The sequence below is a fragment of the Fonsecaea multimorphosa genome, assembly GCF_000836435.1.
Source record: "Fonsecaea multimorphosa CBS 102226 unplaced genomic scaffold supercont1.7, whole genome shotgun sequence".
NCBI lineage: Eukaryota > Fungi > Ascomycota > Eurotiomycetes > Chaetothyriales > Herpotrichiellaceae > Fonsecaea > Fonsecaea multimorphosa.
The window spans coordinates 22510-34198 of NW_015971641.1; the positions used below are offsets into that span (position 1 = coordinate 22510).

Here is an 11689-nt window from a genome sequence, read left to right on the forward strand (position 1 = left end):
TGTACAGATAAGCTTGCTGGAATCGACCACTCGGCCCATGCAGGGGCCCGGGTTCAATGCCGTATAGCGGGCCTTTCTAACCAAGGTGTGAAGCAAACTTTTTCAGCTGAAGGAACGTTACATTATGTAGCATTTACCGGAGGGACTTCCCAATGGCTGCGAAGGTATCTTGTTCGTCCAAGACGCTGCACAGGACAGCGGGTCGGCGAAAAGACGTTGCGAATCTACAAAATAACGGCAGATGATCATCCTTTCGCTCCGCCGTTACCGAATAGAACGTCTAGGTCTTGACGTGGACAACGATCTGCCCTTCATCTCCCAAACCCTTCTCAACTTGGGTTCCAAACTCATGACACAGTCTCCTGAAGGTATGCTCCACCCATTCATGATCTGGGTCGCCTTCTTTCAGTAGGTGTGCCTGGAACCGCTCGATTCTATTGGGATAGACCTCGAGCCTCTTTACCTCGAGCTCGCTTTCTCCCGCCTTCTTTTCTGTCCTCTCGCCAACGGAAATCTTCCATGCCGCACTCAAGTCGTTTCTGAATTTGGGATCAACCGCATAATCATCCACAAAGTCTCCGCATCCATAAACCACCAGCTTCTCTTTGTATATCTCCACGCCCTGAACATGGTGGCTGCTGTGCCCGTGGATTATGTCCACTCCGCACTCATCAATCATCCAATGCGCCAGGTCGACAATCTCCTTTGCGGGATGCCACCGATAGTTTGGACCCCAGTGCATCGACACAACTTTCAAGCCTAACTTTCCTGGCTCCTCCCTATGATCTTTCGCCAGGAGCTGTTCTCTTATCGTGTCCCTCCCTTTTCCCGTGTAGTCGACTAAGTTGAAGGCGTCCACGGCCCCCCACTCGCTCGGATGATCTGCAAAACTCCAGCACTTGACATGCCATCCGTCTGCTCCTCCGAGCGACAGTGTGGCGGGTCTGGCCGCCTCTTCTTTCGTCCTCCCAGCTCCTGCAAACTCTACGCCATTGTCAATCAACGTTTGGACAGTTTCTTGCAAACCCTCAACGGACCAGTCGAGCGTGTGGTTGTTCGCCAGGCTTACATAGCCTCTTCCATTCCCACCACCCAGGCCGACCTCTGTCAAGCACTGGACGTTCCCAGGATGAGTGCGGTAGTTGAACACTTTACTCGGCCACTTCTTCTCGCTGGTCGTCACAGCTGTTTCGAGATTTGCAAGCACAAGGTCTGACTTTCGGATCAACTCCACACTATTGCCCCACGGTGATAGGTAATTGTATGATTCGAGTTGGGGAGAACGTGGAAGAATGTGTTTGTCAACTGTCCATGCAGCCGATTCAGGGTCAGAATGCGGCGATTGCCGAGCTATGCTGGTGGGCAGCAGAGCATCGATGAGACGGCCAATCATCACGTCACCAAGTAGAAGAAGACTGTATCTTTTGGACATGGTTTGCGTGGTGAAAGTGAGGGCTTCTCAGAACTGAGCAAGCAACACGACCCTGGAGCCAGAATATGAAGTCTTAACGGTATTTCTGAGAAGCTCGGGCCCTTTTGTGGATCATAAGTGATTTTTCCCTCGTGTCTGCGACCACGTTAACATGGTGTGATAGATAGCGGGGTATTTTGGGAATATCGCAACTTATAAAGTCTCCTTTCTCGTAGCGCATCACCTCTCTCGGTTGAAGGTGATCATGTGGGAAAATAAATATGGATGAACAGCAGTCCTATCCTTCATAATCGCGTCGTGGCTGTACTTTGGCGGAACACATGCAAAAGTCAAACTGGGTGGCTGAATGGCGTCTATGCTTTATGCCTAACGGCACTGACGTGGTGAGATCGGAGGTAATAGTTTTGTTGCCGGGCTGACACGCAACATTTAGTCACTTCTTGGATTGGACTGACTGTTATCTACCCAGGTAGTAAAGACTATTAGGGCGGAATCAAGGCCAGCTGTGCTCTCTAACTCCTTCCAAGACGCACACAATGATTGTCCTGAAAGAGCGCGACGTGCATTTTTTGCTCTCCAACATCTCGGTTCCAGAATGTCATCGTCTACTTAACGACTTGCACGATGTTCTCCGTGCATACTCTTCGACCAAAAATGCCCCACCATCCGAACAAATGATCCATCAGCCGGAGCGAGAATCAATCGTTACGAGAACTGGTAACACTTCGGTTTTCATGCCATCTTCCATCACAACCTCTACCGGCATTAAGACCGTCACGATTAGTTCTAAAGGACTAAAAGGGTGCATTAACGTCTTCACCCCAGACGGAGAATTGCTAGGCGTATTGAATGCCGAGGAAGTCACTGCATTCCGGACTTCCCTAGCTGTCATGATACCGTTCATTCGATGGCCGAATCCGAAGAGAAACCTCGTCATCTTTGGAGCTGGACGACAAGCAGAGTGGCACCTGAAACTTGCCCTACTGCTTAGCGACGTGAAGCATGTCACCGTCGTGAACAGGGGCGGTCCTCGACGGATGGAGCGGCTCCTGGCCGATCTGCAGCAGAAGAATTCTGACCTTGTTTGTCGGGTGTTGCTGAAGACGGCCGAAGATTTTGACTCGCTGTTACGAGAATGCCTTTTGTCTTCAGATATCATTTTCTGCTGTACCCCGTCAACTACACCGCATTTCCCATTCAGCTATCTTGACAAAAAGCCTCGGTTCATATCCCTAATAGGATCCTACAAGCCGTCAATGCAGGAGGTTGATTCCGAAACTCTCTTGTCCGGTGAACACATCTATGTGGATACAAGAGAAGGCTGCCTTGTCGAGGCGGGAGAGTTGATCAAGGCCAAGGTCCAAGGAGATAAGCTGATAGAGATTGGGGAAATACAGGACATGAAGCCCCTTGGGACTGGAAAAAATCTTATCTTCAAGTGTGTGGGAATGGGCATCATGGACTTGGTCATGGCAGGGAGTCTGCTTGAGATGGCCAAGGAGAAAGGCATGGGCTTGATAGTTGACGACTTCTGATTTGAGAAGGTCACTGTCGTTCGACATATTATTGCAGGGCTCCCCGCTATAGCGGCTTTCGCGGGGAAGGCTTTAAACACCGTCTCCGAAAGCGTAGTCGTTCGCCCACCGAATGTCCCATGGACGAGACTTATTGACGAACCTGAGATCTGTACCCAATCGAATCCTGTTGTCCGGGTCATGGTTGATTGTCGAGGCATGGATCTATATTTGATGTCAGTGAAGATTACCACGGGAAGGATCTCTTTCATACAGCATATGCGCTGTGAAGCACGACATCACCGGCCTCGTACGCCGTCAACAGCCAGCGCCGGTTATACTGCCTCCCGAACTCCGCAGGGCCATCTGCCAGCAACCCTCCGCTCATCATATTCTGATTGAACGCATTTTTTGCCTCCTCGTCCGTCAATCCTGAAGCCTTTGCTTTGGTTGTAAAGTCATGCTCAATCTCTGCACCAAGAGTGTGGCCTTTGTCGAGGTAAATCAAGCCGCCACCTTGCCTCGAGATATCTCCCATCGGCACCCAGGCAGTAACTGCAGTGTCCTCGCCATGTCTCAAGAAAATTTGATCATAGTGTACTCCGATTGCTTTATTTCTTGGGGTATTGTTCCGCAAGAGTGTTCTTCTGATTCCCAGCGTATCGTCCCCCCAACCCGTAAGCTTCGCAACGTAATCCCGCAACGCTAGATTTTTGCAGAAATCTTCCTTGTACCAGTCCTCAGTATGCGCTTTGAGAGCTAGATCAACAAACAACTTGGCCACTTCGGGATGCGGCCCTGTCGGACGGCCGTTGGAATCGGCAAATCCTGCCCCAATTCCAGGGAAATCGAGCTTGTCCTTGGTTTCGTCAAAGATGCCGTCGACAGGCTTGGTGCCTGGTTTGAGAACGCCACTCGGAGATAGAAGCTTGAAATATTCCTCTCTGGCCTTGAGGACATCCCTTCTCGGTAAGAGACCCTTAACGAACAGGTATCCGTCTTCTTCAAACCGCCTGCGAGCCTCATCCATCGGAGTGTCCAGTGTTGTCGGTCGCAAGTCGCCATACTGGTCAGGAGTCAAGGGGCCATCATTGACGAAGAATTGTTCTTCTGATGTTTGTTGAGGGGGAGATAATTCTGCATGGGGCATCTTAACAAAGCAGGGTCTAGTTCGGGCAGTATTGTGAACAGCTCAATGGGACTGTGCCAGCTAGATCCTGAAAAGATGAAAAAGTCAGGGGATGTCAGTACCAACGAGTCAAGATATAACGTTCGATTCGGAGACATGGTTGATTGAAGCTACCAGTCGCCGATGATCTTCTACGCGCCACCTAGTCTCCCTTGACATGCAGGATCGACCCCGGGAAACTCCCAACTGGGGTGGTGGACACAGATGACGTTCAAGAAAGGAAGTCCTGGCCCGGGATCTCTCAAAGCGAGCTTGGAATGTCAGAAAAGGCAAAGAATCCCGAAGACACAGTTCCCCACCGACTCCATTCTCCGCAAAACAAGACTTCTCCGGATTTCCCCCTTTTCTTCCTTGTTGTATTCGACCGACATGTCCTGTGATTTCTGTCGGAAGAAACATATCAGATGTGCGACCCTGCCCAGCTTGTTGTCCTGCAAGAAATCGGGCATATTTCTGACTTCTCTTAGGTGATGGCCAGCATCCGCGATGTGGGCCTTGCATAAAGACTGGTCGGCAGTGCATCCGACATCCAACGTCGTATCGGCGCGCTTCCAGGCCACGAAATTTCCGCACAGAACAGATTTGGGTGCCTGTACCCCCGAAAGGTAGCTGAAGAGCAATCAAAGCTTTTTCGCCGGATAGTAACTTTTGCAGTTGATTTCGTAGATGAAACTCCTTTACTTCGACAGGGCAAAGCTGGGGGCGATCCCCCCAAGAAGAAAGCTGTTCAGCAGGAGTCCGTCGATGAGCCACAGCATTACATACTGTCGAATGATGTGGCACGGAATGAAAGACCATCGTTGCTTGCTGGAGAAGCTTTGTCCGGCGAGCATGTCAAGCCATCATTACGGCGCACACTGAGAACCCCCGAGGACGACTTGCCGTTTTCCAGCATAGAATCCGCCGAGTTGATGAGATACTTCATCGACAATTGTGCTTGTTTCTTCGACTTTAGTGACGCTGATAGGCATTTTGCGTACGCAGTTCCACTTAGAGCTCGCCAAAATCCGACATTAGCCAACGCTATGCTGGCTCTGGCCGCTCGGCACAGAAGTCGGACAAGGGAGTATGAGCCTTTCGCGGCCGATCGATATTACAACGCATGCCTCCAAACAATGATTCCAAGGCTTGGAGATAAGTCCGCAATCCAAGATGATGAGCTTCTTGCGGCCATAGTCATTCTACGACTATTGGAAGAGATGGATGGTCAGTGCGTGTGGACGTCCCGTGTCTTCCTTATTGACTCTTTAATAGTGCCGATAGTGGGATCAGATCCTCAGAAGCACCTCTTCGGCACTCAAGCGATTATCACTGCATCACAAGCACGCTCCCAGTTGCCAGCAACGGCTTTGAGGAAAGCATGCTATTGGGCGGCATTTCGGCAGGAAATCTTCATGTCGCTCTCTACGCAGCGACCATTTAATCTGATCTTGCCCGAGATGAAGCCGCCTTCAAGACCTTCTGATGACTGGTCATGGACACTCCAAGCGACGTATCAGTGTGGCAAAGTACAAGCTTTTGTCTTCGGCGAGGAATCTACGACCATGTCGAGATATCTTGAATTGATGGATGAGATTGAGACGTGGCAAGAAGAGTGTCCGACATCCTTCGACCCTGTATACCAGGGGGCTGATCAGCTGGAGCATGTTTTTCCAGATATTCGGATCCAGTTGGATTGTCACGGTAAGTACCAATACGAGCAAGACCAGGGATGTAACCTTGATGACCTTGTTACAGTGATGGGTTGGCAATACATAACCATGGCGCATCTGCTGCTCAGCGTCCACCGACCGTTGCCTCGTGTTGGTCCGTCCCATAAGCGAAGAATGATGGATATGGAACAGGTTGTCAAAAGTGATGTCAGGACATTGTGCGGAATCGCTGAATCAAATCCGCAAACCCCTCCGGCTAGTTTAGTAGCCTGCATGGCTGTTGCATTGTGTAAGTTTGCTTCTCTCTGGGTTGCGTACTAGACCGCTGAAAGCTCACAGTCGGAGATCGCTTTGATTCCAAGTCGGAGCAGGGGCTTCTGAGAGATCTCCTTGTTCGAACAGAGCTCCGCACGGGGTGGCCTACTTGTATGGCACGAGAACAGCTTGAACGAACGTGGGGTTCGACGTGAACGACTCCACACCAAACAGCTTGACGTCTACTTTGTTGCATTGCCGGCATGTGCACGAAGAACCAACGTTTGAGTCGGAGGCTAACTGTTTTGAATCCAATTTCGGTTAGCCACTCCGATGATCGACCTTGACATATCCAGATCCGAGTACAGCATGGCTGGACAACTCCACAGTGCGTTACCCCAAGAAGTCTTGACAGCGATTTGTGTACGGTGTTATAAAAACTCTTCCTTTACTTGTCTTCACCTCAATATCTCCTCAAGCCAGGCAATTTCCTTTACTCCCTCAGTGCATCAAGGAAGATGTTATCTATCAAGCAGACCAGACTCATTGAGCGTTCCCCGAACTATGATGTTAGCAACCCACGTCCTGCGAACCTCCCATATGTCTACCTTGTGACTGCTTTCGTGTCCTTGGGGGCCCTCCTCTTTGGTTATGACCAAGGCGTAATGGGAATCATAGTTGCCGATGATCGCTGGATTCATCTTATGGAGCCAGCCAATTCTTGGGTCACGGGTGCCGTCGTGTCGCTATACGACGTGGGATGCTTCCTGGGTGCGATGAGCATCGGATACCTGGCGGATCATTGTGGTCGAGAACGGACCTTGTCTATTGCCAGCGCAGTTTTTATTGTTGGAGCTGTCATTCAGGCTGGGTCTTACGATATTCCGACTATTACTGTTGGGCGCATCATTCTTGGATACGGAGTAGGCGCTTGTGCCGCTGGGGTGCCGCTATATGTTTCAGAGATTGCTCCAGCAGGCTTGCGGGGCCGAATCATTGGTATTGAACAGATGATCCTGTGCTTGGGGGAGCTGATCGCCTTCTGGCTCGATTATGGCTTTGCATATCTGGACACGCCTGATTGGTGGCGCATACCTTTGGCCATCCAGATCATTCCCGCCGTTGCCCTTGCTGTTGGATGCTGGTTCTGGGTTCCTCCGAGCCCACGTTGGCTTGTGCAACAAGACCGACATACTTGCGCGCTCGAGGTGCTCGCGAGGCTACACGGGGACCAGGCTGCAGAAATTGAAATGCAAGAGATTGCCGAAAGGGTAGCCTTCGAGAAGACGGTTGCGGTCACTACCTGGAAGGATATGTTCGCATGGCCGGTCCTGCGTGTCACGCTCATTGGAAGCGGGGTGCAATTCTTCCAGCAGATAACGGGCACCAATTCCATTGTAAGAACATGACTCTCCGAAACAAGTGTCAAGACGATAAACTGACCATTTGGGCGCTGCAGCTATACTACACCCCTAGCTTGTACGAGCGTGGTGGGATCACCTCCGCTCATACACGCAACTTGGCGACAGGGGGTGTCGGGATTGTCTTATTCGTCTTCGCCTGGATCCCCATTTTTGTCTTCGACAGACTCGGACGGAAGACCTGGCTACAAATCGGTGTGATTGGGATGATGGGTGCCATGATCGGGATTACAGGTAAGGCGCTTAATAAGCTTCTTGAGCTGCGTGATGCTGATGACGACAAGTCCTCCAGTGGCACGCGGAGAAATACCCTCACGCGAGTGGTAACTATGCGATTGTCGTATTCCCATATTTGTTTTATGTCTTCTTCAACATCAGCTGGGGTGTCGGCAGTTGGACATATGCCAGCGAGATATGGCCTGTTGCACTTCGGGCAAAGGGTAACGCATTGAGCACCATGAGTTTGTGGGCGGGATGTTATATTGTGGCACAAGCCAGTCCTCCGATCGGAGAAGCGATCGGCTGGGGATTGTATATCATCTACTCCGGGATCTGTGTGCTGGCATTCCTGTTTGTCCGGTACGTCATGGTCGAAACCCGAGGACGTACATTGGAGGAAATGAGCCGACTTTTTGGGATTGAAGACAAGTTCACAGCTGGGAGGGGCATCGAGCCAGCGACAGTATCTGAATCCAAGAATGGGGGTATTGTGCATGAGCAGGTGGAGGAAGTGGGCAAGTAAACACGGTCATATGGCGCAAAATCAGAAGAGCTGACCAGTTGATCGTGAGGGCGAGTCGCTGCAAGGCTGAGATCTAACAGGCTAAAGAAAATGCGGGGCAGACGACGGAGGCGAGGACGCTCTGCCCTAACAAGTCAACTTTGGCCGACGGTCGGGAATTCCAGTCTATCATGAGAGATCTGTTAGAAGAGCGTCGAAAACAGTTAAATATCCCCTCAACGGCCATCAGTAGTCATGACTTACCTTCTTCCTCTTCAACCTGGACCATCCAGTGCTGGATTACCACGGTCACTCCCTGCACAGCATGACCCTCCTTGTCGCTTTGGCTCGTCGGACATCACGCCTCACAACCATGAACAGCCCGCGAACATTTTCAACAGCAAAGTCTCTCCTGGCAAAGCCTGTATCCATACAGGCCACCTTGACAGAAAGATCTCGGGGCAAACTCAGCGAGCAGAACCTCGAGAAAGCAGTCCGACAAGTCCGCCATGACGGGCTTGTGATTGTCCAAAATGCCATCGACACTAATGTTCTCCGCAAGCTGAACGAGAAGATGGTAGAGGATGCCTTGGAGTTGCGGTCGAAGGGGGAGAACAGCCCATTCAACTATAATCAAGGAAACCTGCAACAGGATGCGCCGCCTGTAAGGGAATACTTCCAGCCAGAAATATTTCTGAGTGAGTCATGCACCCAAACCTCAGTGACTTCTGGTTGACAGGCGATATATCAGATCCAATTGCCACCCAGATAACTTCGGCCGTGCTCGGGCCTCGTCCGAAATTGACATTTTGCTCAGGTAACTCGGCAATGCCTCCCAGACCAGGCTCTCCTCCCGAGAGACAACCAGTACACTCCGACGCGGATTTCGCACATCCCGATCACCCTTTCGCACTGGTGGTCAATGTCCCGCTGATCGATATGAGACCCGAGAACGGGTCCACTGAAGTTTGGCTGGGCACACATAACAATTTCGGGATTGAGGCACAGGAAGGGGCACACGGCGAGCGAGCCTCGGGGAGGATCCATGCTTCATTATTGGCAGAAAGGTCGAAAACTAACCCACCAATCCAGCCATTTGTTCCCAGCGGCAGCATCATCGTCCGTGATCTGAGACTCTGGCATGCTGGTATGCCAAACACAACTTCGCACGTGAGAATCATGCTGGCGATGAGTATGTAATGTCCTTACCCTTGCAAGTCGTTCGACTAATCAGTGACAGTCCATTTTGCTCCTTGGTATCGTAATCAAATGAGGCTCGAGCTTGCCGAGGAGATAAAACCGCTGGTGGAGAGCGTACGGGATCTTGACATCAGGGCCGACTTCGTACGTGAGGGCGACGCATTGAAAAGATACCTCAACCGAGGTTTTGGGAACAGCTACGACTTTGGACAAAGTCCATAGGCGTTGATTCGCAAGGCAATTCTTGACAGAAGTTAGAGCGCTATTGCCTCGCATATCGTCATGCATATTTCATGCATTTGTTGACAATCTTCTGACTGGTGACGGATGCCGCCTGCTTGTAAAGTAATAAGCTCGTTGGCCGCGTGAATATGCCATTTTAGGACACTTTCTCGACCACGCCGGAGGACTATCTTTGCAGATGACTTGTAGAGACTGTGATGATTGCTTGGTTCTGGCAGGGATCCATGAAATCCCAAGGTGTCGTACCTACCAAGCTCGCTAGGTAGCTTGGTAGTCGGCGGTTCACCACTGGCAGGCGAGGTTCCCAGTGCTTGGCTAGGGCAGACCCCAGAGAAATATCAGCCGCTCTCTCAATAAGAGAAAGTGCGGGTTCCCCGCTGCTTCTCAGCCCCCGAATGCGTTCCTCCCTCCTGGTAGTCCTGTCAACCTCGGGACACCGACAATGATCGCGCTTCGCTGCTTCTCGATTATTCATTCATGAACTGGGAAGCATGGCCAAAATAGCGGGTAAGAATTGTAAGTGAGCCATTGCTTTCCTGTTTTCCTGGGAGCTCAAGTCTGATATTGAACAAAGCATGGTGAGCCCAATACCCTTCGGCCTGCCTCGAATACTTATGAACCCGATGTAGTAGAACATGCCGACTTCGGAAATTGAAATGTAAGAGTCACCCACATCGGCGGCCTGTTTCTAACTGTGATGCGAGGCGACGAGAAGTTGCCGACATGTTCTCGATGCGAAAGAAGCGGCCGCTGGTGTGACCGGACAGTGCCGTTGAAGATCCAAGGCCAGAGGAATGTTGGTATACGAACAGATGACGGAAAGGGCACACAAAGCAAAGAACAGCCTTCTGTCGAGCGGTTTGCCGAACCTCGTGTGAGATTGCAGAACGAGGAGATCGCCCACTACTTTGCACATTACCTCAAGACGCTGGCGCCATGGTATGACCTTAACGACCTTGGGCAAGCCTTTAGAAGAATTGTGGGAAGCAGAGCTCAGCAGAGCTCCTTGCTTCTCAGTGCCGTCATTGCATTTGCAGCTATACATAAAAGTCGAACGTCTCACGCCGTTCCCAAGTCGTTAGCAGAAAGACATCATGCCCACTGCTTGCGGCTCCTGATCGGAATCACCGAGACAGCCCCGGCCATTAGGGACGGAACAGCGTTGGCCGCGACGTGCCTCCTGCGATCGTATGAAATACTAGCAGGTGAGAGGAAGGATCTTCAGGCTGACATTGGCTGATCTGCGCCAGAGGAGGAAGATCCCAATCGCCATCTTTTTGGGGCATTCTCATTGATACCGTCCTTGTCTTGCAGTCTTCCGGAGGAACCACTGCTCAAGGCCGGTTTATGGAATTACCTTCGCGAAGATATCACCTTCTCGCTCATCAATGGCTGTCCCTTGAAAATCGAGGTTGGTGCAATAGACATCGAGCTGCGTCGCGATGACGACTATGCGAACCAAATCACGATCTTGTTGGCCCGCGTCATAAACAGCGCCTTTGCGGGTGGTGCGGAACTTCTTGTCGACTTACAGTCAGCTATCAGTGCTTGGAGGTTGTCTGTACCGTTCCAGCCTTACCATCAGTCCCACGAAGGTGCACTGCCAAAGATCCAGATGGTCGAGGATTGTCACGGTGAGTTGGTCCACAGAGCTCTTGTTCCAGACCTGACCAAATCTAGTTGCTGCAATACAATATTGGCATGTCGCCCAGATCCTATTAGGTCTCAATACCGGAAGTGAAGTGGACTTTGAAGACCACGCTCGGACCATATGTGGAATGGCTTTTTCTGCCAATAGTGACCCTGTCGTTGTAAACTCATATGGTCCAATCTGCTATAGTGAGTCTTTTGATGACTGGAGAAACGAAGCTGATTCGTGTCAATCCAGGCGCACAATGGCTGTCGGGAGACGAAGCCCGACGGGAAGTGGTCAATCATCTGCTGAGCAGTCAAAAGAGGACTGGGTGGCCAGTTCAAGCCATAATCAAGAAGCTGAAGCAAAGTTGGGGTGGTGAAGCAGAGAGATGACTCTGCCAACGCGCGGCGTGGACAGGGATCCTGT

General features: G+C 51.1%; 7 protein-coding genes across 7 annotated transcripts; 5 read left to right on the forward strand and 2 right to left on the reverse strand.

Annotated features, from left to right (window-relative positions):
- Positions 1–280: 280 nt before the first annotated feature.
- Positions 281–1432, reverse strand: Z520_04224 (uncharacterized protein; the record flags this gene model as incomplete). The annotated part of the gene is made up of 1 exon (XM_016774734.1): positions 281–1432. One exon carries the CDS (start codon positions 1430–1432, stop codon positions 281–283), a length of 1152 nt encoding a protein of 383 aa, XP_016633714.1.
- A 536-nt stretch (positions 1433–1968) lies between these two features.
- On the forward strand, positions 1969–2967 carry Z520_04225 (uncharacterized protein; the record flags this gene model as incomplete). Its single annotated transcript, XM_016774735.1, has 1 exon — positions 1969–2967. The coding sequence occupies one exon, from the start codon at positions 1969–1971 to the stop codon at positions 2965–2967; it is 999 nt and encodes a 332-aa protein (XP_016633715.1).
- A 72-nt stretch (positions 2968–3039) lies between these two features.
- Positions 3040–4096, reverse strand: Z520_04226 (uncharacterized protein; the record flags this gene model as incomplete). The annotated part of the gene is made up of 2 exons (XM_016774736.1): positions 3040–3171; positions 3221–4096. 2 exons carry the CDS (start codon positions 4094–4096, stop codon positions 3040–3042), a joined length of 1008 nt encoding a protein of 335 aa, XP_016633716.1.
- A 525-nt stretch (positions 4097–4621) lies between these two features.
- Z520_04227 (uncharacterized protein) lies at positions 4622–6257 on the forward strand (the record flags this gene model as incomplete). The annotated part of the gene is made up of 5 exons (XM_016774737.1): positions 4622–4727; positions 4790–5341; positions 5390–5818; positions 5873–6076; positions 6127–6257. 5 exons carry the CDS (start codon positions 4622–4624, stop codon positions 6255–6257), a joined length of 1422 nt encoding a protein of 473 aa, XP_016633717.1.
- Positions 6258–6560: 303 nt separating this feature from the next.
- On the forward strand, positions 6561–8205 carry Z520_04228 (uncharacterized protein; the record flags this gene model as incomplete). Its single annotated transcript, XM_016774738.1, has 3 exons — positions 6561–7439; positions 7502–7697; positions 7748–8205. 3 exons carry the CDS (start codon positions 6561–6563, stop codon positions 8203–8205), a joined length of 1533 nt encoding a protein of 510 aa, XP_016633718.1.
- A 352-nt stretch (positions 8206–8557) lies between these two features.
- Z520_04229 (uncharacterized protein) lies at positions 8558–9606 on the forward strand (the record flags this gene model as incomplete). The annotated part of the gene is made up of 3 exons (XM_016774739.1): positions 8558–8882; positions 8936–9376; positions 9425–9606. 3 exons carry the CDS (start codon positions 8558–8560, stop codon positions 9604–9606), a joined length of 948 nt encoding a protein of 315 aa, XP_016633719.1.
- Positions 9607–10324: 718 nt separating this feature from the next.
- Positions 10325–11655, forward strand: Z520_04230 (uncharacterized protein; the record flags this gene model as incomplete). Its single annotated transcript, XM_016774740.1, has 4 exons — positions 10325–10832; positions 10878–11261; positions 11308–11466; positions 11516–11655. The coding sequence occupies 4 exons, from the start codon at positions 10325–10327 to the stop codon at positions 11653–11655; spliced, it is 1191 nt and encodes a 396-aa protein (XP_016633720.1).
- Between the last annotated feature and the right edge of the window lie 34 nt (positions 11656–11689).